Raw genomic sequence first — 27,306 nt, 5'->3', positions numbered from 1 at the left:
CAGAGACATACAAATGGTATCCACGAGTTCATCTGACTCTGGGGAAGTAGATACAGGGCTTCATTGCCAAAATCCTTAAGGCTCCCTTTGAGTGACTCAAAATAGTCCCAGGGTTTGAAGAGCCTTGTCCAATGCATAGCTGTCTGCAGGCGGGCCGGCAGGAGGGAGAGAGGGTGGACTGGACTGGGGATTCTGAGTTGAGGAGGGTGGATGGGTTCAAGGTGACCACACCACGTGGCCTCAGTATTTCATGGTGCTGGATGCTCGGAAGTAGGACAGGAACTTGAAGCAGAGGCTGACCACAAAGTACCAGATGTTCCTGCCCATCTGGGACCGCGCAATGAACACGCGCCAGATGAACACGACCAGGACCGTGTTGAACGTGTAGCGGATGTTCCTCAACCTGAAACACACAAAAGGATGACACATTTATTTTAACTTTTTTATGAAGAGGTAACTGAAGAAATACAATGACATGTCCTGGGTAGCTTGCATGTGAAGAGGCATTCACATGCATTCTCAGGAGATTAGTAGATACATCCACTAGCTAAGAAAATGTATCTGCTGGAATACAATGGGAGGAATAGGACATTTAAATATAACTTTACCCTTTGAATATTGTGAGCAACGAGCACATTTAGAAGAACAGAGTATACCAGGGAATAAAGAGAAAACAATACATTAAAAGAAAAATCCATAAACGTATAATTATTGTGCAATTTATATCTATAGGCTACATTGAGGTTTTGCTTTCATTATTTTTAGGCTATCTGGCATTAGTGCGTAAACCTAAGCTTTTGGGCGTAACTTTACACCCGCCAAATAGCCTACACGCCAATCGCCAAACGCTTTTGGGAACGGCAGAAAAACTTAACATCGATCCACTGAGGCAAAAAGTACAATGTCAGAGTTAATTACAATAAGAGAAGAGCTGCGAAATGGAGAGGAAATAAAGAAGAGGGTTGGAAAAGTAATGTTTGGGAAAGATTTGGTGAATTAGTAAAAGAGGATGATAGCAGTGCCTATGTTGTGTGATGATTGCGAGGCGATATACAAATTTGACAGTAACAAGACAGGGACTTCAAATAGGCCTATGGCACGTCAAGGGAACTGTAGCCTACTGTTCAGATGGGTAAAATGGACAGACAGTATGTCTATAACCTCTCAGTCTTAATATTAACTCCTGCAGAATTAAGCATTTCTTGCAGTAAAATGATACACCAAAATGTAAATTTTGACTCGGGAACAGGAGTGGAGAAATATGGTTTCTCTCAGCATCTTGAGAGAACGCGAATGCGCAGTTAGGGACCGTCTGTAGAGGTACTGTCTTTATCAGCATCCTAAAAGCTGATATTATTTCAACCACGTAAAATATGCATCCCAGCCAAACTAAAATCTTATCAGAAACACGTTGGGTCGTTTTCACAGCTTTCCATTTCCTTACAACTGGTCAAACTGATGTCATTTGGACATTTTGCACAGAAAATATTTATAGTAATTGCATTTTCTCACCGGTCCACGTCTTTGTTGCGTGAAAGAAGCAGAGATGACAGAGAAAACGTTATCGATGTCAACTAGATTGAAGCATTCATTCTAGAATTTATGACGTTATTTTGGTGAGCAAGGGTTCATTTAGTCTGAGGGCAACATATCACAGAAGAAAACCTGCATGTATCTATACTGAACAGAAATATAAACGCAACATGTAAAGTGTTGGTCCCATGTTTCATGAGCTGAAATAAAAGATCCAAGAAAGTTTCCATACACACACAAATTTGTTTACATCCCTGTTAGTGAGCATTTCTCCTTTGCCAAGATAATCCATCCACCTGACAGGTGTGGCATATCAAGAAGCTGATTAAACAGCTTGATCATTACACAGGCGCACCTTTTGCTGGGGACAATAAAAGGCCACTCTAAAATGTGCAGGTTTGTCACAACACTGCAGGAATGTCCACCAGAGCTGTTGCCAGAGAATTGGATGTTAATTTCTCTACCATAAACTGTCGTTTTAGACAATACGGCATTACGCCCAACCGGCCTCACAACCACAGTCCACGTGTAACCACGCCAGCCCAGGAACTCCACATCCGGCTTATTCACCTGCAGGATTGTCTGAGAATAGCCACCAGGACAGCTGATGTAACTGAGTATTTCTGTCTGTAATAAAGCCCTGTTGTGGGGAAAAAGTCGTTCTGATTGGCTGGGCCTGGCTCTCTAGTGGGTGGGCCTATGCCCTCCCAGGTCCACCCATGGCTGCGCCCCTGTCCAGTCATGTGAAATCCATAGATTAGGGCCTAATGAATTTATTTCAATTGATTGATTTCCTTGTATTAACTAACTCAGTAAAATCTTTGAAGTTGTTGCATGTTGCGTTTATATTTTTGTTCAGTATAGTTATAGACAAGTTGACTAACAAACCGACTGCAGCCTATAGTTATTTTCTATATTTGCGAGTTATGGTCGGGTCCAGGCCTCAGATTTTCACTTTAACACACAGTCAGGCAGTTGCGGATAGGTTATTACCATTTGCGGGTGGGTGCGGGTGAACAAACAGCTGACCCGCGCAACACTAGCATGTGCATCAAAGAACGAAAAATAGCATGAAGTCAAAGCCATTACAATGAAATATTCAAGATCACTTGGGCATTGTCAATAAGAGGATAGTTATGTTACGTAACATGTGCAGGTAGAGACACTTCTCTTACTTGTTGAGGTGTTTACGTGCGGCTGGCAGGCCTGACTCAGCCTCGTTCAGGACATACTTCTTTGTCCCCATGCAATAGTTCTCCATGTACTCTGCCCAGTTGAGTTGTCGCACGTCAAAGTTGAACATCTGGACAAACAAACAAAGGGGATTCATAGTGTAAGGATAGGCACTAAGCAAGTTTGTTGTATCGAGGAAGATTTTACTAAAAAGTACAATATGAAAAGTCTTACATTTGGTGTGTGTTGGACCAACGTACACTCAGTGGCCAGTTTATTAGGTACACCCATCTAGTACCGGGTCAGACCCCCCTTTGCCACCAGAACAGCCTGAATTTGTCAGGGCATGGAAACATTGCTCAAATTGGTATCAAGGGACCTAACGTGTCCCAGGAAAACATTTGCCACACCATTACACCACCAGCCTGTACCGTTGACACCAGGCAAGATCGGGCCATGGACTCATGCTGTTTACGCCAAATCCTGACTCTGCCATCATCATGACGCAACAGGAACTGGGATTCGTTGGACCAGGCGATGTTTTCCTCTATTCAATTTTCCAGTGTTGGTGATAGCGTGCCTACTAGAGCTGCTTCTTCTTGTTTTTAGCTGATAGGAGTGGAACCCGGTGTGGTCATCTGCTGCAATAGCCCAGCCGTGACAAGGACCAACGAGTTGTGCGTTCCGAGATGCCTTTCTGCACACCACTGTTGTACTCTTCCTCTTAGCTTGCACGATTCTTGTCATTCTCCTTCAACCTCTTATCAACAAGCTGTTTTCGCCCACAGGACTGCCGCTGACTGGATGTTTTTTTGTTTGTCGCACCATTCTTGGTAAACCCTAGACACCTGTTTCTGAGATACTGGAACCGGCGCGCCTGGTACTGATGATCATACCACGCTCAAAGTCGCTTAGGTCACTCGTTTTGCCCATTCTAAATGGTAACTGAATGCCTCGATGCCCGTCTGCCTGCTTTATATAGCAAGCCACGGCCACGTGACTCACCATTGGTCCACAGTGTATATTCACTGTACATTTCAGCCAGGCCCTGATTATCCAACACAATGACTCCATTCAAACCCAAGCTGAATTATTCAATTGTGCTCGGACTACAAATGCAAACATACTCCATTCGTTCAATAGCATTTCTGTGTCTGCCACCCTACCAGTGTGTGTCCTACACAAGTATGTATGCGTGTGTCCTACAAGTATGTGTGTGCGTCCTACAAGTGTTTGTGTGTGTGCCAGTGACTGGTGGGTGGGTGTAAAGCATACCCTCTTGTCATCAGTGCCCATCTGGTTCATTAGCATGGTGACGTTGTCCGTGTTCCACACCCACGAGTGACTGGTGAAGTACTCCAGCACCATCATGGCCTTGTGCAGCCGTGTGATGGTCTTCATCATCCTGCCGTGGAGTGGTGGGCGCCATTGCAACAGGGAAGAGACAGGTATTAAGGAGGTAGAAGGGGAGCTGGCACAGAGCTGACAGCACAGTGCCGTCTTTTCCCTTAAGGGCACTGAGCTTTAATAACTAACCTCAGCCAACTGGATTCAGTTTATGACGTGGAGAGGGACAGATCAGGGGGATTGAGGTCTGTTAAGCAGACAAAGGCCAAGAAGGAACAATGGGTGAGAATTAATTATTCTAAGTATTTTTGTACAAGGTAAAGACCTCTGTAAGCCAATTTGTTACCAAAATAAAAAGTTTAGGGTATGTCATCGCTACAGATGAAACGTCGATTTTCAAACATCTGACCCTTGCACACTTCTTCACAGCTTTAAAATGGAAGACCTGCATAAATCCAGCACAATCTATAATAGATCAATAGAACACCGGTAAGAGTCTAAGCATACTAGTATTATAAGCCAATTTACACTAACTCATACCAGTCTCCATTGGGTTGAGTATTGTTGGGTTGACACATTCAGTGCATTTGGAAAGTATTCAGACCCATTGACTTTTTCCACTTTGTTACGTTACAGCCTTCTTCTAAAATGTATTAAATACAATCTACACACAATACCCCATAATGACAAAGCGAAAACAGGTTTTTAAGTAATGTTTGCAAAACCAATCAGGCCTTTATGATAGTGGCCAGACGGAAGCCACTCTTCAGTAAAAGGCACATGTAAGCCCGGTTGGTTTGCCAAAAGACACCTAAAAGGACTCTCAGACCATGAGAAACAAGATTCTCTGGTCTGATGAAACCAAGATTGAACTCTTTGGCCTGAATTCCAAGCGTCACATCCGGAAGAAACCTGCCACCATTCCTAAGGTGAAGCATGGGGGTGGCAGCATCAGGCTGTGGGGATGTTTTTCAGCGGCAGGGACTGGGAGACTAGTCAGGATCGAGGGAAAGATGAACAGAGCAAAGTACAGAGAGATCCTTGATGAAAACCTGCTCCAGAGAGCTCAGGACCTCAGACTGGGGTGAAGGTTCACCTTCCAACAGGACAATGACCCTAAGCACACAGCCGCGACACACAGGAGTGGCTTCGGGACAAGTCTCTGAATGTTCAAGATGTGGCCCAGCCAGAGCCCGGAACACTCGAGGATGTAGTAGCTGCCAAAGGTGCTTGTAAATGTTATATCCGTTTATTTTTTTTTCTAAAAACCTGTTTTTGCTTTGTCCTTTTGGGATAGTGTGTAGACTGATATAAAAAAAATCAATTTTAGACTAAGGATGTAACGTAACAAAATGTGGAAAAAGTCAAGGGGTCTGAATACTTTCAGAATGCACTGTATGTTGAACACAATGTAATGGAGGGCTTGTCCAATCTTTGAGGGCATCTGAGCATGTCTGACTCTGCCAGTAGCTTAAGGTTTTAAAACTTGCACTAATTACATTGTTGTCATTAAGACAACATGTACTAATTGTAGTTGAAAGTTTCATGAACAAACTTGTTTGAGGATTAATGGCTATGCCAAATTGCGTCAAAAGCAACCATGCTTGTAATCAGAGCTCAGATTCCCTCCATGATACATCGTGCTCCAAGAGGAAGGTGACAAAACATGCCTGGTGGACCATTTAGAAAGTCAAACATTAAGGTATTAGTTTTTCAGTGGGTGAGAAACCCATCTATTCACTTCACCCTTAGAATATGTTGAATACTAAACCAAATGCATTTCAGACAGCCAACAATGTTAAATTTGTGCTAATTGAGAAGTGTTACCAAATGTTCATCATTGCTGAAATGTTTCTGGTTTATAGTACATTTGTGTGGACCAATACTGTAAATATCAGGTAACAAAAACTTGGTTAGACTGAACCATGGTCTGGATGCTTAATGAAATGCATAAAAAGGTGGGGCTTGTGAGTAGGCCTACTCAATAACTTGTTGATACATTTTAATTCAAGTTTCCATTGGCTCTGAGCGCATCAATTACTGCCAGTGCATTCCATTCTGCCCACAATGTGCTTCATGAAGCCCAGGAATAGGACTACCAGGAATAGAAGGGTTGATGGGCCAATTAATAAAGGACAACTAGTTCCCTGGTGCCTCTCATTTGGAGAGATTATTGAAGAGTTGAGGACAAGGATGAGGACAGATGAATCCCAGGTCACTTCAGAAGACTTAATGCAGGGGTTCTCAAACTTTTTTGGCCTGTGACCCCATTTTGATATTTAAAGAAAAATCTGCAACCCCACCATGTAAAGAAAAGTGATGTAATCAAAGGCTAATGTTTACTTTTTTAATTGGGGCTATGATAGTCTATTACAAATCGGTCTGACAGTACTTAAATCTGAAGGAAGTATGGTTTGAAGTGACTGAAATGCATCAGAAAGGTATTGGGTAGTTCAGAAGATCATCAGGCAATAATTTTGTATGATCTTCTGTGTAGAAAAGAACATAATCGATAATGTCCTTTTCCCCCAGTCTGATTTAGTGCCTTGTCAACTCTTCTAATGAGTCATGCAGGGCTTGTGGGCATTGTAGAGGGAAACAGAGAGTCTTATCTTTCAGTGATGGGGTCATTATATTTAGTAGCTTAAATCTTTCAAAAAACAGAGCCACATTTGTAAGAAGAAAACAGAAACCAATCTGTTTATTACAACCGCATCTAGCTGCTACCGTCAGTAAGCTCAGGTTCTATGAACCAAGCACAATTTTTTTATTTCAGTTTCTCTCACGACCCCTAGTTTGGGAAACACTGACTTAACGGCATGGCTCAGAAAAACAAAAATGGCGACAAAAATAAAAAAGGGAGGTAATTCCACAATAATAATAAAAAAATGACTTCCAAAGCCAAATAGTTCAACTGCATCAAAAAGTACAAATGCAGTAACAGGCAAAAAGGGTCAAACAAAAAGGGCGACAAAATAAAATGAAAACTCAAACATTATTGAAGCATGCTTTGGACAGGAACCCATGCTTGTCATGATGACACAGTAGCCTGTCAGCAGCCAGCCGAGTCCGATGCCATGAAGTCGAGCAAACAGCCAGGCGTTGCTTCCTCCCCACCCACCATGCCACACAACCAGCACCCAGTGGTGGAGGGGAGAGGGCATGGGCACTGTAGTAGACCTTACCGGGGCTTCTGACCCGTGGCCCTGAGATACACGTCATACAGCAGGGCGGGCAGAGTGTGACTCACTGTGGTCCAGTACTGATTGGTAAAGGGGTTGGACCGCAGGTTAACATTGGGGCGCCTGAAAGCCTGCTCTAAGGGGTTGGTCTTGAAGGTCATGTTTATACAGTACTCTGCAGAGAGAATATGACATCACAGAAGGGAGGACCCCTTTAACAAGGACATTCAATGCCAGAACATGTCGAGGTAACACAGAGAGGGGTAAGAGTGCAGAACCCAGCCCTAATGGTATATAATGGTATATGGGTGGCTTATGCACCCTTACCCCCATGACACTGGACAGAAGCATCACATCACAGGTACAGTACACATTGGGCTACACTGAGCGAGACGCGGGGGGAGAGGGGTGTGACCGAGTGGGGCGTCATTTACCTGGGCTCTCTTCCTGTCATCCTGAGGCAGAGATCATATAGGAAGGCTGGTGCCTTGTGGCTTACAGCGATCCAGTACTGATTGATAAGGTGATTGGTTGTGAGATTTACATTGGGCCGTCTGAAGGCCTGCTCGAGGGGGTTCCTCTTGAAAGTGGATATTACATGGTACTCTAAGAGAAAAGGTAGGGGGTTCAACAGGGTGAATTGTTGGCACAACAACTAATTTCTCCAAAGTAGAAAGAAAGATCTAAGCAGCAAGCGTACAACAAAGCAGCAACAAAGCCAGACGTTTGGTTTAGACAAAATATCTTTGAAGTGCTTTTGAACTATTATTATTTTTAACCGTACAAGTTATTGCAGGAGTCTAGGGAGATTACAAAACACCACAAATCTAAACTTCAAAGTAAGCCTAATGAATGGAGAAAAGCAGTGTTAAAAAACAAAGTGATTTCACCTGAAATATTTCAAATCTATGGTAAATGAGTAGCAAATATATTGACTAATAAAACGTTTGACATTTACTACAACAAACGCACCAGGTTAGCATCTTAAAGGGAACTACACAAATGGCACTATGAAAATACCATCCATCTTCAGTCTACTAAACAAATATTGATCTACGACTGGAACACTTTTTCATTTTCATTCAAGCATATCAGTCACGTTATATAGTTTCACCCGTTTCCTTTAAGCATGGGACAATGTTGATCTTTCTCAGATGGCAAGCATTCAGAGAATATGTACACTAAACACAAATCCATGGAGTTAACTAACTCCCCAATGAGGGTGTGAGTAAACCAAAACCTGCTCACACAGTTATAAGAGTGGGTGTGCCCTCAAAAGCATAACTGATAATCATAATTTATCATTCTGCTTTGTTAGAGAACAAATACAGCCTGAGTATATTTGGATAAGATAGGAGAAGCGTTTCATACCAACTTCACCCCAGTGGAACGGGTTGATGCCACCCGTCGTGCAATTGTACACCAATATGCTCTTAGGCCTGCAAAGACAAAAACGGGACAAAATAGAAACCGGAAGAATAATCACATTATCATTCGTCCAGCTCCATAGAGGGCAGCTGCAGTATGTGTGTGCGAGACTGACCTGGTGTGTCTCTGGGAGCCGGAGTACCAGGCGGCAGCCAGTGTGGTATTGATGACCACATCCACAGGCACCAGGTCAGCCACCGCGTTGTTGGACGCTCTCATGGTGCGCAGGATCCCCTTTCCTGCCTATATAGGGCAGAGAAGTGTCAGGTTCATTACCAGGTCATAGGAAAGTGGTATCTCAGGTTATAATGAGTAGCCACAATGTTGACCTGGTCATGATCACATTAGTCCGATCTCTGACCATTTTACATAGAGAAGAGAACACAGCTTACTTTTTGAAAAGTACTTACTGCAATGAATATTCCACTAGGTCCATTGAAATTATCAATCCAGCCCTAAGAAGAGTGAAAAAACATGTTATGACCAGCATACAGAGTTTATTTACTATGGTCAGTTACAGTAGCTATCGTTTAGAAGATAGCCTGCTCAGTACATGAGAAGACTCACTGGGAAGGGCTCTTTCCAACTGGCCCCTACTATAGAGGGCCTGATGATGGCCACGTTGAGGTTTCCACACTCCTGCTGGACCAGGTACTCAGCCATGGCCTTGGTGTAAGTGTACGTGTTGGGCCTTTTTCCAATCAGCCCTGGGGTCATCGCTGAGACCAGCTTCTCATCCATCCACCTAGCCAACGTGAAAATATATTGAAGACAGGGTTTTTTTCTGGATAACAATTGAGCTTAGGTGGTGGTTGTGGCCAATGGTGCAGTCGCTGACCAACAATTTTAGAGACCCTCTCCTGTTGGCCGGAAAAGCAGCCAACAAGTGCTAAGCATATGTGGGAACTCCTTCAAGACTGTTGGAAAAGCATTCCAGGTGAAGCTAGTTGAGAGAACTGTATATACAGTTGAAGTCGGAAGTTTACATACACCTTAGCCAAATACATTTAAACTCAGCTTTTCACAATTCATGACATTTAATCCTAGTAAAAATTACCTGTCTTAGGTCAGTTAGGAACACCACTTTATTTTAAGAATGTGAAATGTCAGAATAATAGTAGAGAGAATGATTTATGTCAGCTTTTATTTCTTTCATCACATTCCCAGTGGGTCAGAAGTTTACATACACTCAATTAGTATTTGGTAGCATTGCCTTTAAATTGTTTAACTTGGGTCAAATGTTTCGGGTAGCCTTCCACAAGCGTCCCACAATAAGTTGGGTGAATTTTGGCACATTCCTCCTGACAGAGCTGGTGTAACGGAGTCAGGTTTGTAGGCCTTCTTGCTTGCACACGCTTTTTCAGTTCTGCCCACACATTTTCTATAGGATTGAGGTCAGGGCTTTGTGATGGCCATTCCAATACCTTGTCTTTGATGTTCTTAAGCTATTTTGCCACAACTTTGGAAGTATGCTTGGGGTCATTGTCCATTTGGAAGACCCATTTACGACCAAGCTTTAACTTCCTGACTGATGTCTTGAGAGGTTGCTTCAATATATCCACATAATTTTCCTTCCTCATGATGCCATCTATTTTGTGAAGTGCACCAGTCCCTCCTGCAGCAAAGCACCCCCACAGCATGATGCTGCCACCCCCGTGCTTCACGGTTGGGATGGTGTTCTCCGGCTTGCAAGCGACCCCCTTTTTCCTCCAAACATAACGATGGTCATAACGGCCAAACAGTTCTATTTTTGTTTCATCAGACTAGAGGACATTTCTCCAAAAAGTACGATCTTTGTCCCCATGTGCAGTTGCAAACCGTAGTATGGCTTTTTTATGGCGGTGTTGGAGCAGTGGCTTCTTCCTTGCTGAGCGGCCTTTCAGGTAATGTCGATATAGGACTCGTTTTACTGTGGATATAGATACTTTTGTACCTGTTTCCTCCAGCATCTTCACAAGGTCCTTTGCTGTTGTTCTGGGATTGATTTGCACTTTTCGCACCAAAGTACGTTCATCTCTAGGAGACAGAACTCGTCTCCTTCCTGAGCGGTATGACGGCTGCGTGGTCCCATGGTGTTTATACTTGCGTACTATTGTTTGTACAGATGAACGTGGTACCTTCAGGCGTTTGGAAATTACTCCCAAGGATGAACCAGACATGTGGAGGTCTAAAATCTTTTTTCTGAGGTCTTGCCTGATTTCATTTGATTTTCCCATGATGTCAAGCAAAGAGGCACTGAGTTTGAAGGAAGGCCTTGAAATACATCCACAGGTACACCTCCAATTGACCCAAATGATGTCAGTTAGCCTATCAGAAGCTTCTAAAGCCATGACAGAATTTTCCAGAATTTTCCAAGCTGTTTAAAGGCACAGTCAACTTAGTGTATGTAAACTTCTGACCCACTGGAATTGTGATACAGTGAATTATAAGTGAAATAATCTGTCTGTAAACAATTGTTGGAAAAATTACTTGTGTCATGCACAAAGTAGATGTCCTAACAGACTTGCAAAAACTATAGTTTGTTAACAAGAAATTTGTGGAGCGGTTGAAAAAACGAGTTATAATGACTCCAACCTAAGTGTATGTAAACTTCCCACTTCAACTGTATACACACACTTTATGTAGAAAAAACCCTGGAAGACATATCCACACAAAAGGTCAGTTATATTGCTCAATTTTTTTATCTGACCATGACAAAACACACATTTCAAAGATTAACTTTCTTTAAATTGCCCCACCCACATGTAAATCTCTGAAGAGATTCTCACATCCCTTTTGTAATCCATAGGGGTGGAAACATTACTACATGAACGGAAACTTTTACACAACTGGTGACCGTTTTGTCCATGGGTGACATATTGCGCCACCTTCAATAGAAGTCAGAAGTCCCACCTAACATTTAGAGTAAAGCAAATGTCCTTATTAAATAGTTCACAAATTAGTGCCGTTCAAATGAGTGCCATTCAATCAGTAACCAAACTGCATTACGTTTCATTCATTCAGAGACCCCGCCTGTTTTGTCACAAAGTTTCAGTCCATGCAGTGATATCGAGACCCACTTGAGGAATACCAAGCTTATGAATTAGCCACTACAAACAACTAATCTATGATTTCCATTTCCTCTTAGTCAAACATGGCAATCTGTAAATTACTATAATCTCTTGGTATGTAGTATTATTGACATTCATTTTAATAATCCCAAATGGCTTCAGTTTCTATCAATCTGCAAATAACTTCAGGGTAACAAGTCTGCAATGGGAAGTGTTATGCAAAACAAGTCAAATTTTTGGGACTCACTCCAGGCTGTCGATGAGCTTCTTGTAGTCAACAGGAGGTGGATAAACCACTTCCTCAATGAGTGTCCGGTCACAGTTGGCGTAGGCTGTGGACACATGAAGGAACACCTCCAAGTGCTTCATTCTGTGGGCCAGAGCCACCATCTTCTGGGTGGCTAGAACATTGAGCTGCATAGCATCTCTGAGAAGGAAGAAAATGTCACAACACTTATTTATCACAGAAAATGAAAATATTAAAAACCAACAGTCAGGTACACAAGAATGGTTAGTAATACTTCTAGAACGATGACCTACACTTTAAGTATTAAAAGGAAGTGAGTCATTCATCTGCAGGCGAAGCAAGTGACAAGATCACTCTGTAGAAAAATCTGAACTTGCAGAATTGTCCAGCAAAGCTCTGGGGAGCAGCATTAGAAGAGAAACAATGGCTCACTTGAGAGGCTCGTTGAATCGGATGGTTGCAGCACAGTGGAAGACTACGTTGATGCAGTCAGCAAGTGTTTCCTGGTCCTCTTTGCTCAGGTCCAGCTCTGGCAGGGTGAGGTCACTGTTAACAGCCACTATCTTTTCAGCAAAGTCTGGCTGCTCATCTCGTACCCTGTCAAAAAGCTTAAATACAAATACAGTTGCATTAGAGTTGGCAAAAAATATAATACTCCATCAAGCTACTTTCACTGCAAATAAGTTTATCAAAATTAGCCTACTCAATGTTTTTTCATGACAGCAATGTGTTGGTGGAGTGATGCGTTTTGGTTTGAAAGCACTCCAAGAAAGCAATCCCTTTAGTAAGACTACATCACTGGGGCCAAGCTCCCTGCCATCCAGGACCTCCATATCAGGCGGTGTGAAAGGAAGGCCCGGAAAATCGTTTAAGACTCCAACCACCCAAGCCATAGACTGTTCTCTCCACTTCCGCACGGCATGCGGTACCGGTGCATCAAGTCTGACACCAAGAGGCTACTGAACAACTTCTATTCCCATGCCATAAGACTGCTAAATAGCTAACAAAATGGCTACATGGACTGAGTTGACCTTAGTATGTTATTCTTATTTTAGCACTCTCTATGCACACTCACAGGGTCCTACACACACTGGCACGTCAATACACACAAACACTCCCTCCATTATTTGCTCACACACACATAATATGCACAAACATTTATACTGACTACACACACACACTCACATACAACCATCATATACGCTGCTGCTACTCTGTTTATCATATATCCTGATGCCTATTCACCTTACCCCTATACATATCAAACTACCACTCCAGTATCCCTGCACATTGTAGATATGGTACTGGAACTGACCCTGTATATAGTATGCTTACTTACTTTATCGTGAACTTTGTGTGTTTTTCTTCTACCTTGTTATTTTTAGTGTTACATTGTTATTGATTACTGCATTGTTGGGTTTAGAGCTTGCAAGAAAGGCATTTCACTGTACTTGTGCGTGTGACATTAAAACATCATGGTCTGTCATGGCCCAATTATAAATACAGTATGGAGAGTGTGGGCTCTGGAACTACTATGTCTCCAGTAAAAACCAGTCAATAACTTATGATCCATCACCCCACACAGCCTAAAGAGATCCCCTTTTGGCTGCCCCACTAAAAACATTCCCTTTTGGCTAGCCCCATTAGACCTTTACCCTTCACCAGCTCTGCTCACCTTGCAGTTGATCATGTCTGCGATGCGGACCTGGGGAGAGTGCCCCGATTTGTGCCGGACCAGAACGTACACGGCTTTGATTCCAGGGCAAGACCGCAGCAGCTTCTCCAGCAGGACCTTTCCCATGAAGCCTGTTGCCCCTGTGATAAGCACATTCTTCCCCTCATAGTACTCTGGAATGGTCACCATTTTGTCTGTGTGCTCCAACCCTCCTCAACCTGTGGAAGGATTACATCATCGTTAGCATAGATATTGAAGAACCTATTGACTACCGTGACGGAATTTCACCAGTAACACCGACCCCAGTTAAGCGCCAAAAACTCCCCTTCCCATCTACAAAATGCGCCCATATCACATACAGGAGCCAACATGCTGTATCTTATTTCAGCCTTTCCAACATTGTAAGTTACTCTTATCCCGTCTAATCCACACACTGCCATTAAGATGGGTGACGGGCTCAAGAGCTTTACTTAAAGGGTAACTCTCAACTCCAATTTCAGCCTTTGCCCAACCCTTAAAAGAAAAAAACATATACAGTACCAGTCAAAAGTTTGGACACACCTACTCATTCAAGGTCCTCTTTATATTTTTACTATTTTCTACATTGTAGAATCATATTGAAGACAAAACTATGAAATAACACATATGGAATCATGAAGTAACCCAAAAAGTGTTAAACAAATCAAAATATATTTTATATTTGGGATTCTTCAAAACAGCCACCATTTGCCTTGACAGCTTTGCACACTCTTGGCATTCTCTCAACCAGCTTCACCTGGAATGCTTTTCCAACAGTCTTGAAGGAGTTCCCACATATGCTGAGCACTTATTGGCTGCTTTTCCTTCACTCTGCGGTCCAACTCATCCCAAACCATCTCAATTGGGTTGAGGTCGGGTGATTGTGGAGGCCAGGTCATCTGATGCATCACTCCATCACTCTCTTCTTGGTCAAATAGCCCTTACACAGCCTAGGAGGTGTGTTTGGTCATGGTCTTGTTGAAAAACAAATTATAGTCCCACTAAGTGCAAACCAGATGGGATGGCATATTGCTGCAGAATGCTGTGGTAGCCATGCTGGTTAAGTGTGCCTTGATTTCCAAATAAATCACTGACAGTGTCACCAGCAAAGCAACCCCACACCATCACACCTCCTCCTCCATGCTTTATGGTGGGAACCACACATGCGGAGATCATCCGTTCAGCTACTATGCATCTCACAAGGACACAGTGGTTGGAACCAAAAACCTCACATTTGGACTCAGGACCAAAGGACACATTTCCTCCAGTCTAATGTCCACTGAAATTTCCCGGATTGACTGACCATCTCTTAAAGTAATGATGGACTGCTGTTTCGCTTTGCTTATTTGAGCTGTTCTTGCCATAATATGGACTTGGAATTTTACCAAATAGGGCTTTCTTCTGTATACCACCCCTACCTTTTTACAACACAAATAAATAACTCCACAAATTAACTTTTAGCAAGGCAGACCTGTTAATTGAAATACATTCCAGGTGACTACCTCATGAAGCTGGTTGAGAGAATGCCAAGAGTGTGCAAAGCGGTCATCAAGGCAAAGGGTGGCTATTTGAAGAATCTCAAATATAAAATATATTTTGATTTGTTTAACACTTTTTTTGTTACTACATGATTCAATGTGTAATTTCATAGTTGATGTCTTCACTATTATTCTAAACTCAGCAAAAAATAAAACGTCCCTTGTTCAGGACCCTGTCTTTCAAAGGCAATTCGTAAAAATCCAAATAACTTAACAGATCTTCATTGTAAAGGGTTTAAACACTGTTTCCCATGCTTGTTCAATGAACCATAAAACAATTAATGAACAGGTACCTGTGGAATGGTCGTTAAGACACTAACAGCTTACAGACGGTAGGCAATTAAGGTCACAGTTAAGAAAAACACCAAAAGAAAAGATGCCCAGGGTCCCTGCAGATGTGGCCAGGGCAATAAATTGCAATGTCCGTACTGTGAGACGCCTAAGACAGCGCAACAGGAAGACATGACAGACAGCTGATCGTCCTCGCAGTGGCAGACCATGTGTAACAACACCTGCACAGGATTGGTACATCTGAACATCACACCTGCGGGACAGGTACAGGATGGCAACAACAACTGCCTGAGTTACACCAGGTACGCACAATCCCTCCATCAGTGCTCAGACTGTCCGCAATAGGCTGAGAGAAGCTGGACTGGGGGCTTAATAAGCCTGTTGTAAGGCAGGTCCTCACCAGACATCACCGGCAACAACGTTGCCTATGGGCACAAACCCACCATCGCTGGACCAGACAGGACTGGCAAAAAGTGGTCTTCACTGACGAGTCGCGGTTTTGTCTCACCAGGGGTAATGGTCGGATTCGCATTTATCGTCAAAGGAATGAGCGTTACACCGAGGCCTGTACTCTGGAGCGGGATCGATTTGGAGGTGGAGGGTCTGTCATGGTCTGGGGCGGTGTGACACAGCATCATCGGACTGAGCTTGTTATCATTGCAGGCAATCTCAACGCTGTGCGTTACAGGGAAGACATCCTCCTCCCTCATGTGGTACCCTTCCTGCAGGCTCATCCTGACATGACACTCCAGCATGACAATGCCACCAGCCATATCGCTCGCTCTGTGCATGATTTCCTGCAAGACAGGAATGACAGTGTTCTCCCATGGCCAGCGAAGAGCCCGGATCTCAATCCCATTGAGCACATCTGGGACCTGTTGGATTGGATGGTGAGGGCTAGGGGCATTCCCCCAGAAATGTCTGGGAACTTGCAGGTGCCTTGGTGGAAGAGTGGGGTAACATCTCACAGCAAGAACTGGCAAATCTGGTGCAGTCCATGAGGAGGAGATGCACTGCAGTACTTAATGCAGCTGGTGGCCACACCAGATACTGACTGTTACTTTTGATTTTGACCCCCCCTTTGTTCAGGGACACATTATTCCATTTCATTTCTGTTAGTCACATGTTTGTGGAACTTGTTCAGTTTATGTCTCAGTTGTTGAATCTTGTTATGTTCATACAAATATTTACACGTTAAGTTTGCTGAAAATAAACGCAGTTGACAGTGAGAGGACGTTTCTTTTTTTGCTGAGTTTACAATGTAGAAAATAGTACAAATAAAGCAAAACCCTGGAATAAAAAGGTGTGTCCAAACTTTTGACAGTTACTGTATGTATGTATGTATGTATGTACAGTGGGGGAAAAAAAGTATTTAGTCAGCCACCAATTGTGCAAGTTCTCCCACTTAAAAAGATGAGAGAGGCCTGTAATGTTCATCATGGGTACACGTCAACTATGACAGACAAATTGAGAATTTTTTTTCCAGAAAATCACATTGTAGGATTTTTAATGAATTTATTTGCAAATTATGGTGGAAAATAAGTATTTGGTCACCTACAAACAAGCAAGATTTCTGGCTCTCACAGACCTGTAACTTCTTCTTTAAGAGGCTCCTCTGTCCTCCACTCGTTACCTGTATTAATGGCACCTGTTTGAACTTGTTATCAGTATAAAAGACACCTGTCCACAACCTCAAACAGTCACACTCCAAACTCCACTATGGCCAAGACCAAAGAGCTGTCAAAGGACACCAGAAACAAAATTGTAGACCTGCACCAGGCTGGGAAGACTGAATCTGCAATAGGTAAGCAGCTTGGTTTGAAGAAATCAACTGTGGGAGCAATTATTAGGAAATGGAAGACATACAAGACCACTGAAAATCTCCCTCGATCTGGGGCTCCACGCAAGATCTCACCCCGTGGGGTCAAAATGATCACAAGAACGGTGAGCAAAAATCCCAGAACCACACGGGGGGACCTAGTGAATGACCTGCAGAGAGCTGGGACCAAAGTAACAAAGCCTACCATCAGTAACACAATACGCCGCCAGGGACTCAAATCCTGCAGTGCCAGACGTGTACCCCTGCTTAAGACAGTACATGTCCAGGCCCGTCTGAAGTTTGCTAGAGTGCATTTGGATGATCCAGAAGAGGATTGGGAGAATGTCATATGGTCAGATGAAACCAAAATAGAACTTTTTGGTAAAAACTCAACTCGTCGTGTTTGGAGGACAAAGAATGCTGAGTTGCATCCAAAGAACACCATACCTACTGTGAAGCATGGGGGTGGAAACATCATGCTTTGGGGCTGTTTTTCTGCAAAGGGACCAGGACGACTGATCCGTGTAAAGGAAAGAATGAATGGGGCCATGTATCGTGAGATTGAGTGAAAACCTCCTTCCATCAGCAAGGGCAATGAAGATGAAACGAGGCTGGGTCTTTCAGCATGACAATGATCCCAAAAACACCGCCCGGGCAACGAAGGAGTGGCTTCATAAGAAGCATTTCAAGGTCCTGGAGTGGCCTAGCCAGTCTCCAGATCTCAACCCCATAGAAAATATTTGTTGAAAGGGAGTTGAAAGTCTGTGTTGCCCGGCGACAGCCCCAAAACATCACTGCTCTAGAGGAGATCTGCATGGAGGAATGGGCCAAAATACCAGCAAAAGTGTGTGAAAACCTTGTGAAGACTTACAGAAAACATTTGACCTGTGTCATTGCCAACAAAGGGTATATAACAAAGTATTGAGGATTTTTTTTATTGACCAAATACTTAGTTTCCACCATAATTTGCAAATAAATTCATTAAAAATCCTACAATGTGATTTTCTGGAGAAAAAAAAAATCTCATTTTGTCTGTCATAGTTGACGTGTACCCATGATGAAAATTACAGGCCTCTCATCTTTTTAAGTGGGAGAACTTGCACAATTGGTGGCTGACTAAATACTTTTTTTCCCCACTGTATGTATGTATGTATGTATGTATGTATGTATGTATGTATGTATGTATGTATGTATGTATGTATGTATGCATGCATGCATGCATGCATGTATGTATGTTTGTATGTATGTATGTATGTATAGTTGAAGTCGGAAGTTTACATACACTTAGGTTGGAGTCATTCAAACTCATTTTTCAACCACTCCACACATTTCTTGTTAACAAACTATAGTTTTGGCAAGTCGGTAAGGACATCAACTTTGTGCATGACATGTAATTTTTCCAACAATTGTTTACAGACAGATTATTTCACTTATAATTCACTGTATCACAATTCCAGTGGGTCAGAAGTTTACATACGCTAAGTTGACTGTGCCTTTAAACAGCTTGGAAAATTCCAGAAAATGATGTCATGGCTTTAGAAGCTTCCAATAGGCTAACTGACATCATTTGGGTCAATTGGAAGTGTACCCGTGGATGTATTTGTGGTCCTCTGTAGCTCAATTGGTAGAGCATGGCGCTTGTAACGCCAGGGTAGTAGGTTCGATCCCAGGGACCACCCATACGTAAAAATGTATGCACACATGACTAAGTCGCTTTCGATAAAAGCGTCTGCTAAATGGCATATTATTATTATTTTTATTTATTTCAAGGCCTACCTTCAAACTCAGTGCCTCTTTGCTTGACATCATGGGAAAATCAAATGAAATCAGCCAAGACCTCAGAAAAAAAATTGTAGACCTCCACAAGTCTGGTTCATCCTTGGGAGCAATTTCCAAACGCATGAAGGTACCACGTTCATCTGTACAAACAATAGTACGCAAGTATAAACACCATGGGACCACGCAGCCATCATACCGCTCAGGAAGGAGACGCGTTCTGTCTCCTACAGATGAACGTACGTTGGTGCGAAAAGTGCAAATCAATCCCAGAACAACAGCAAAGGACCTTGTGAAGATGCTGGAGGAAACGGGTACAAAAGTATCTATATCCACAGTAAAACGTGTCCTATATCGACATAACCTGAAAGGCCACTCAGCAAGGAAGAAGCCACTGCTCCAAAACCGCCATAAAAAAAGCCAGACTACGGTTTGCAACTGCACATGGGGACAAAGATCGTACTTCTTGGAGAAATGTCCTCTGGTCTGATGAAACAAAAATAGAACTGTTTGGCCATTATGACCATCGTTATGTTTGGAGGAAAAAGGGGGTCGCTTGCAAGCCGAAGAACACCATCCCAACCGTGAAGCACAGGGGTGGCAGCATCATGCTGTGGGGGTGCTTTGCTGCAGGAGGGACTGGTGCACTTCACAAAATAGATGGCATCATGAGGAAGGAAAATTATGTGGATATATTGAAGCAACCTCCCAAGACATCAGTCAGGAAGTTAAAGCTTGGTCGCAAATGGGTCTTCCAAATGGACAATGACCCCAAGCATACTTCCAAAGTTGTGGCAAAATGGCTTAAGAACATCAAAGTCAAGGTATTGGAATGGCCATCACAAAGCCCTGACCTCAATCCTATAGAAAATGTGTGGGCAGAACTGAAAAAGCGTTGCTCACAAGTATAATTTTTGGGGTGGGTAAACATAGTTGTACATGATCCCAACACTTTCTCACTACAGCATAATTACCAGAAGTCCACTGTCACGCTCTGATAGTAAAATTATTTACATATCGAGCAAATATGGCTCTGCACAGTTAGCTCAAAGTGGTAAGGCGCCGAGTTCCTGACATTATTGCCACTTGCGACTTAAGTTTGAATCCACCATGGGGCACACATTTTTGTTGTTGTTGAAATGTGGACTCACATTTATTGCGGTGTTGGGGGGGAAAAAAGTACAATAATTATGATTAGGGTCTCAATTCAACCCAACCCGCACTGCAGTATTTACACAGTAGCTTTTTTTCCAATGATCAAATTAACTCCCAGATTGGCCTTGGGTACTGTATAAAAACCTACAACTACTACCAGGGCGACACCTCTCACAAGTATGCTTTCACTTTTCAGAATTAGAAGTGTGTGGGCACGGGATGAATATTGTAAATAAAGGATTTTAAGACAAAAAAAGATTTCTAATCCCACATGCAGATCTCACAACCATTGAACTATGAGCCAACTGTCTTAGCGGACTGCGCCACCAATCAGTCATAGCAGATGGGGAAACAATACAACGAGTGGACATGAACACCATTGTCATCTATTTGTTGTTACGATGGATGTAGCTACGGATATAAATGTATAATCTTCATAGCCTACATGTTTTTTTCTGTCTTAAAATGACAGATGTGTATGAAACTGTAAGCAAAAATGTTTAAATTTGGTCATATCCGGAAATGTGCCTTACTGCCTTTTGAATTCTGTGTACTGTCAGTAGTCTAGTCAAGGAAGCATCATGCTAAATATATTGGCACACTCTACTTACCTAGACCATTGCTAAATAAGGCGCTCTGTCACCTGTGTTTATAGTAAGCCTTGAGGCAGTACCACCCAGCACATCTAGAAGGGAGTGTATTTCATACCGAACCCCACCCTTGAGATGACGTAGAGGCACCTTCAGGATTTCAATGGTAAAGTTCAACAAAAACAGCTAGATTTACTACTAAAATACCTAAATATATTACTTTCGCAATAAACTGTCAAAATGAAGACCAGAATTTACGTGTTTCACTATAACACCTGGTTTTCGATACAAATAAAATCTACATGAAAGTTGTTTCTCATTGCCACAATCTACTGAAAGTGGTCTAGAGAGCAGAGTTGAGCACTCCTTGCAAAGATCCAGTGAAGTAGATTGAAATAGCCTATAGTAGTGAGAAGTCTTCTCTACACAACATCAAATTGCATCACTAATATCCGGTGTGCCTGACTTAAAGATGCACTATGCAGAAATCGCTCTGCCATTTCCTGGTTGCTAAAATTCTAATAGTTTGCCTAATTTCAGTTTATGTGACAAAACAAGCAGTCATTGTGTAGAGAATCATTGTACCATCTAAACCGCTGTGATTTGTATTTTTCCATAACCAAATATATTGTATATTCAGCTGTTTGAAGCTTGTGTACAATAGTAAGACACGCAAAACCGAAACTTCAGAACGGGAAGCAAAGAAATAGCATACATATGTACATTTGGTCAGGTCACCCAAAAAGTTACATATTGTAGCTTTAAAACTCAAGAGTTTAAATACACCTGTGTTTTTTTTACTAGTCTTATCTCTGTGTGTGATAGTGGCCGGGTGGATGACACGCTACTGTTGACACATCATGCTATTCAGACAGATAACTGGCTAATGATTGACACAGAAGATAATGTTATATCTTATTCAAACAGATACCACCGATCAAGATCATTAAACACGTAACATTCAATAAACCTCGCACTAAAGCACTTCTGTCCAACAGTGAGTAAGTACGGTTACATGCACACAATAATACGCTAATTGTGTATATAGTCAGATTAATATAATAGTTCGATGCAAACGTTCACATGCTTTGTAAGAAGAACGATTACCCTAATAATCCTGTTTAGATGGATACATCTGAAATCAGGCTACCTGATGGCACTCTGATAAATCTAAATAAATATTACTTTTGGGAAGCATATTTGATTCGCAGTTAGGCTACCTTTCAGGGCAATGTCATGCTCAATGAAATACATTTAATTTTATGTAAAATGATGGCCTTGGTCAATGGTTTGCCAACATATCCGCTGACATTCACAGGCAATGGACACAGACATTCTATGGGTGAAAGGAGCCAAATACAGCAGCAAGAATCATACCATCTGATAGTGAGGACAGTGAGCTTGAGGACAGTGACAGTGAGGAAGAACCCTTTGACACACACACACACACAGTACCAGTCAAAAGTTTGGACACACCTACAATTTAGTCCCACTAAGCAAATGATAGTCCCAAAAACAAATGATAGTCCCACTAAGCGCAAACCAGATGGGATGGCGTATAGCTGCAGAATGCTGTGGTAGCCATGCAGGTTAAGTGTGCATTGAATTCTAAATAAAATCACTGACAATGTCACCAGCAAAGCACCATCACACCACCTCCTCCATGCTTCACGGTGGGAACCACACATGCGGAGATCATCCGTTCACCTACTCTGCGTCTCACAAAGACACGGCGGTTGGAACCAAAAATCTCAAATTTGGACTCATCAGACCAAAGGACAGATTTCCACCGGTCTAATGTCCATTGCTCGTGTTTCTTGGCCCAAGCAAGTCTCTTCTTATTGGTGTCCTTTAGTAGTGGTTTCTTTGCAGCAATTAGACCATGAAGGCCTGATTCACGCAGTCTCCTCTGAACAGTTGATGTTGAGATGTGTCTGTTACTTGAACTCTGACGTGCAATCTGAGGTACAGTTAATTGCCGATTTCTGAGGCTGGTAACTCTAATGAACTTATCCTCTACAGCAGAGGTAACTCTGGGTCTTCCCTTCCTGTGGCGGTCCTCATGAGAGCCAGTTTCATCATAACGGTTGATGGTTTTTGCAACTGCACTTGAAGAAACTTTCAAAGTTCTTGAAATGTTCCGGATTGACTGACCTTCATGTCTTAAAGTAATGATGGACTGTCATTTCTCTTTGCTTATTTGAGCTGTTCTTGCCATAATATGGACTTGGTCTTTTACCAAATAGGGCTATCTTCTGTATACCACCCCTACCTTGTCACAACACAACTGACTTGCTCAATCGCATGAAGAAGGAAAGAAATTCCACAAATTCACTTTTAGCAAGGCACACCTGTTTATTGAAATGCATTCCAGGTGACTACCTCATGAAGCTGGTTGAGAGAATGCCAAGAGTGTGCAAAGCTGTCATCAAGGCAAAGGGTGGCTACTTTGAAGAATCTAAAATATATTTTGGTTTGTTACACTTTTTTGATTACTACATGATTCCATGTGTTATTTCATAGTTTTGATGTCTTCACTATTATTCTACAATGTAGAAAATAGTACAAATAAATAAAAACCCTGGAATGAGTAGGTGTGTCCAAACTTTTCACTGGTACTGTAGAAGGCATACGCATACATTCAGTTGTTCCAAACTCACTTCACTCGCGCTAAAGAGGGAGGCTCACTCGGCTGGTACTAGCACATGCAAAGATCAAATACACCACTGGAACGCCGATGAAGGTGTTTACATGTCCTAATAATGCAAAAGATTGCTCAGAAAACCAGGTGTTTTAAATCGGCATATGCTAACTTCAATTTGGACCTTACACCGATTAAGATAAGTAGAGTGAAGTGTTTACATGACTATTGCATAATCTGCCTACTGCCATAATCAGTTTAATATCGAATTATTACTGTGCATGTAAACACTCATTGAGCAATGTTGTGGTAGGATGGATGAGTTATGTACATGGAAGTCCCATTTACTCAAAGAAACTGAAAGCGCTGAAAAATGGGAGGTTGGGAACACCGAAACACTGTTCCACCGTCAGTGCCAGAGACATGCCTTGAGCTTATCGGCACACTGTTAAACACATTTTTGTTTGCATTCTGTATGCCTACTGTACAGAACTGATCAGAGTGCCGTTTTTATGTGCAGGATAGCTTCCCTCTGGTCAATGCAGCAGAGCAGATTATTTACTGCATAAAACCAGTGTCAAGTCTGTGACAGCTGTGAGCTTGTCAAACAGAAGCAGTGTCTCTGGCCAAGCAGCAAGGCAGTTGTGGCACGCAGCGCCATCTTGTCCTCACATTCATTATATATAGGCCTACTGTATGTGTGTGTGCTTATTTTAAACCAAATAAACCGTTTGATAACAGATGTCACAAAGTGAAACTTCAACTGTAGAGTAAGGACATAAAAGGCCATCAAGAAATCCCTGGTGACTGGTGTGCAACAAGTGTATTCACTAAAGCGCCACCATGAAAAACAAGCATGAACAACCTGATCCCCATTCTTGGAGGAATGGAGGTAAAAGGTAAATCTGGCTTGTCAGGTGGGTATGAGAGCACAAAGGAGAGTCTGGCGCTTCACTAAAAACCCTCCACAAATGCCATTCAACAGCCCTGGAGACTGAGGGTGCTGCTGCTACAGCTACACCATCAAAAGGTTTTGGACCCCTGGAGAGAATGTGCCATTTCACTTGGGGCTACTGACCAAGACAGCCTTTACACATGTAGGTCCAGCTTCTATTCTGCAGTCCTCCTTGGGGGACATAAATTGTCATCCTCCTCTTTGGCCAACCTAGAAAAATGATCACCAGCCAAGAATAACACACAACATAACACCACTTGGGTCTGTACAGCACTGTAAACTACACAGTTCATTCACCTTGATCAAGTCTCTACTGCTGTACAAGCAAGTTGATCCCAGATGCCAGACACCACATCTTCTGTTGGAATAACTGATTAAACACATGCATGTCCCTGGAGTTGGCACTTGAATGCTGTAGTATTGCATAGGGCGGCAGGTAGCTTAGTGGTTAAGAGCGTTGTGCCAGTAACCGAAAGGTCGCTGGTTCTAATCCCCAAACCGACTAGGTGAAAAATCTGTTGATGTGCCCTTGAGCAAGGCACTTAACCCTAATTGCTCCTGTAAGTCGCTCTGGATAAGAGCGTCTGCTAAATGACTAATTATTTATTATTATTATAGTAAATATTTTATGACAGATGTGAAACAAACCTCAAAAGCAATGCGTTAAGTAAGTCCACCTCTGCAAAGATTAGAGAACCCTGATGACAAAGCCACCTCAGCAGAGATTTAAAATCAGAGCAGGTGATGATGGCCTAGATTTGACTAGCAACTATACCTGTCCAAATATTAGAGAGGGTGGCTATCATTTTGGCTAACACTCACAGCAATGAGCTAAATGCATACACATGTCAAATGGGATACATGGAAAAGGGCTGGAGATCTTGTGACCCTGATTAAAGTCAGACAACTTACTAGTGGCTTATTTACCTAAAATAAGTCCAGTGTCACGCCATATGAACTTAGAAAGCAAACTGTCGTACAAAATGATAATGATTTTAAGCTTGAACTTCACCTAGCCCACATGTCAACTAGCTAGTTAGTGAAACTTGCTGAAAGCGGCACTGGCAGCGACTTGTGGCTGTGCCACCACACACAGGAAGAGCAGTAACTAGCCAGCCAGTCAGATAGCTAGTTAGCTAACGTTAGCTAGTATGCCAACTTCACTGGTGTGGTGGTGAGCAATTCCCACTAGTTAGCTAATGACTGACAGCAAAAACAGCACTACCAAAACAAGAAAATGTAAAAACTTTCTGAAAAGGATTGACCCCAATGAGTCCTAACACAAACCTACAACACTTTCTGGAAATAATTTAGCTAACTAGCTAACGTTAGCTAGCTACCCCTCCCTCTTGCGCATCTCTTCCGCGGCATGCTGTCGCACGTCGTCAGCAAACGATAGCCATTCGCAGTCATCTTTGAACATTTAGCGCTAAATATAGCACAACCAGAGAAAATAGCATGTGAAAGACGGATATACCTGAAATTGACGAAACTGAGTTTTCTTGCGTTAAATGAGAAGTATCTCCCGGATGCAAGTTCAGCTACAGCTCCGTAACTGCTCAATTTCTGCGGGCTGGGAGCACAGAAACCTGACCGCTGACAGCCGGGCAGGGTTGCCAGGTTAGCTGAAATGTATTGATGAATGCCAAATTGAAACCCGCCCAGAAGGCCTGAAAACTGAGAACGCTGCAATTCGGGGCGTTCCTGACACCGTGTGCAGGGCCGGATTAAGAAATCATAGGCCCTGGGATCAACCTAAATTATAATAATATATATATTTTTAACATAATTATTCATTAACATTTTTTGCCTCTTGGGCACCCTATGGGCTTGGGCCCAGCCACTGACTCACACAATTGACCAGTCACATTTATTTATTATGCAGTTTTTATTTTTAAAAAGATGAATCAGTTACGTAAAAATGTATGCACACATGACTGTAAGTCGCTTTGGATAAAAGCGTCTGCTAAATGGCATACTATATTATTTATATTTTACCCAATCAAGGCAGGCACCCCAGTTACCCACCTGGGCCCCCTACCTCCTCTCCTCCCCCTATCTGATGATTAGCAGAGCGGCAGCAGCAGGCTGTCTACACTCATTGAGAGACGGCTCCTGAGTCTTCCTGTGTTTGGAGGTTGCAGTGAAAAAATAAAAAAATATATACTACATATTTTTGTTGTTGACGTTTACTATTTTCTTTATTTTTTGCTGCCTCTTCAGCCCCAGTAAGCCCCTGCATTAAGCCGGTCCTGACCGTGTGCTAGCTAGCTAACAAGCTAGCACATGGTGTTGCTAACTAGCTAGCACACGGTGTCGCACTAGCCTGCCGTCTGCTGTGCTAGCCGCTGTCAGGCAATGCTTTCCCGCAGTTCTGTTAATGACAGCGAGGGCAGGTGTTCGGAAGGCGCGAGAGAAGGACAGTGTCTACCGGGGACGAAAAAACTCAGATAATACTTTTATTTCTCTTTTGACCCACATTCAAAAGTGTCACACAAGCATGAAGAAAACATTATTGTGAAATGGTGTTAACACAATGTTAAACATTCTGAAATAGTGTTAATACAAGTCACATTGCTCTAAAATAATATAATTTTCAACTGGAGTATACAAATTGAAAAGCCCCAACAGTTTGCTTTTTGGCTTTTTTTATTTAATAGAAAATGTCAATTCATGTGTGGCTGCAGTCAGCCTGATGTCCCAGTCATCCATCCCTCTGGAGCAAGATGGAAAGGAAAGAGAGAGAGGAGATCCATCAGGAGTCCAGTAGGGGAGACCGGGGATGGTTGTAACACTTTTGTCAATTTCTGAGAAATTGTTTGAGCTACTACATACAAAATGTGATAGGAACAGCTTCCACCTGTCTGCTGCAAATGGGTATAGGTATT

General features: G+C 42.6%; 1 protein-coding gene across 2 annotated transcripts; it reads right to left on the bottom strand.

Moving 5' to 3' along the window:
- Window positions 1-26,057, bottom strand: LOC121576919 (fatty acyl-CoA reductase 1). 2 transcript variants are annotated; one of them, XM_041890509.2, is made up of 12 exons: window positions 25,896-26,057; window positions 13,636-13,853; window positions 12,393-12,568; window positions 11,961-12,140; window positions 9,231-9,408; window positions 9,074-9,118; window positions 8,779-8,906; window positions 8,607-8,674; window positions 7,239-7,410; window positions 3,982-4,111; window positions 2,709-2,836; window positions 1-403 (listed from the first exon to the last, which is right to left on the bottom strand). In XM_041890509.2, the coding sequence occupies exons 2-12, from the start codon at window positions 13,822-13,824 to the stop codon at window positions 241-243; spliced, it is 1,557 nt and encodes a 518-aa protein (XP_041746443.1). In that variant the 5' UTR covers window positions 13,825-13,853; window positions 25,896-26,057; the 3' UTR covers window positions 1-240. The 2 variants fall into 2 exon arrangements, with proteins under 2 accessions (XP_041746443.1, XP_041746442.1); XM_041890508.2 differs by lacking the exon at window positions 7,239-7,410 and adding an exon at window positions 7,670-7,841 and having other exon boundaries at window positions 25,896-26,056.
- Between the last annotated feature and the right edge of the window lie 1,249 nt (window positions 26,058-27,306).

The sequence above is a fragment of the Coregonus clupeaformis genome, chromosome 11, assembly GCF_020615455.1.
Source record: "Coregonus clupeaformis isolate EN_2021a chromosome 11, ASM2061545v1, whole genome shotgun sequence".
NCBI classification, from domain to species: Eukaryota; Metazoa; Chordata; class Actinopteri; order Salmoniformes; family Salmonidae; genus Coregonus; species Coregonus clupeaformis.
Note: the sequence above shows the minus strand (reverse complement) of the source record. Positions and strands in the feature narration are given on the sequence as shown.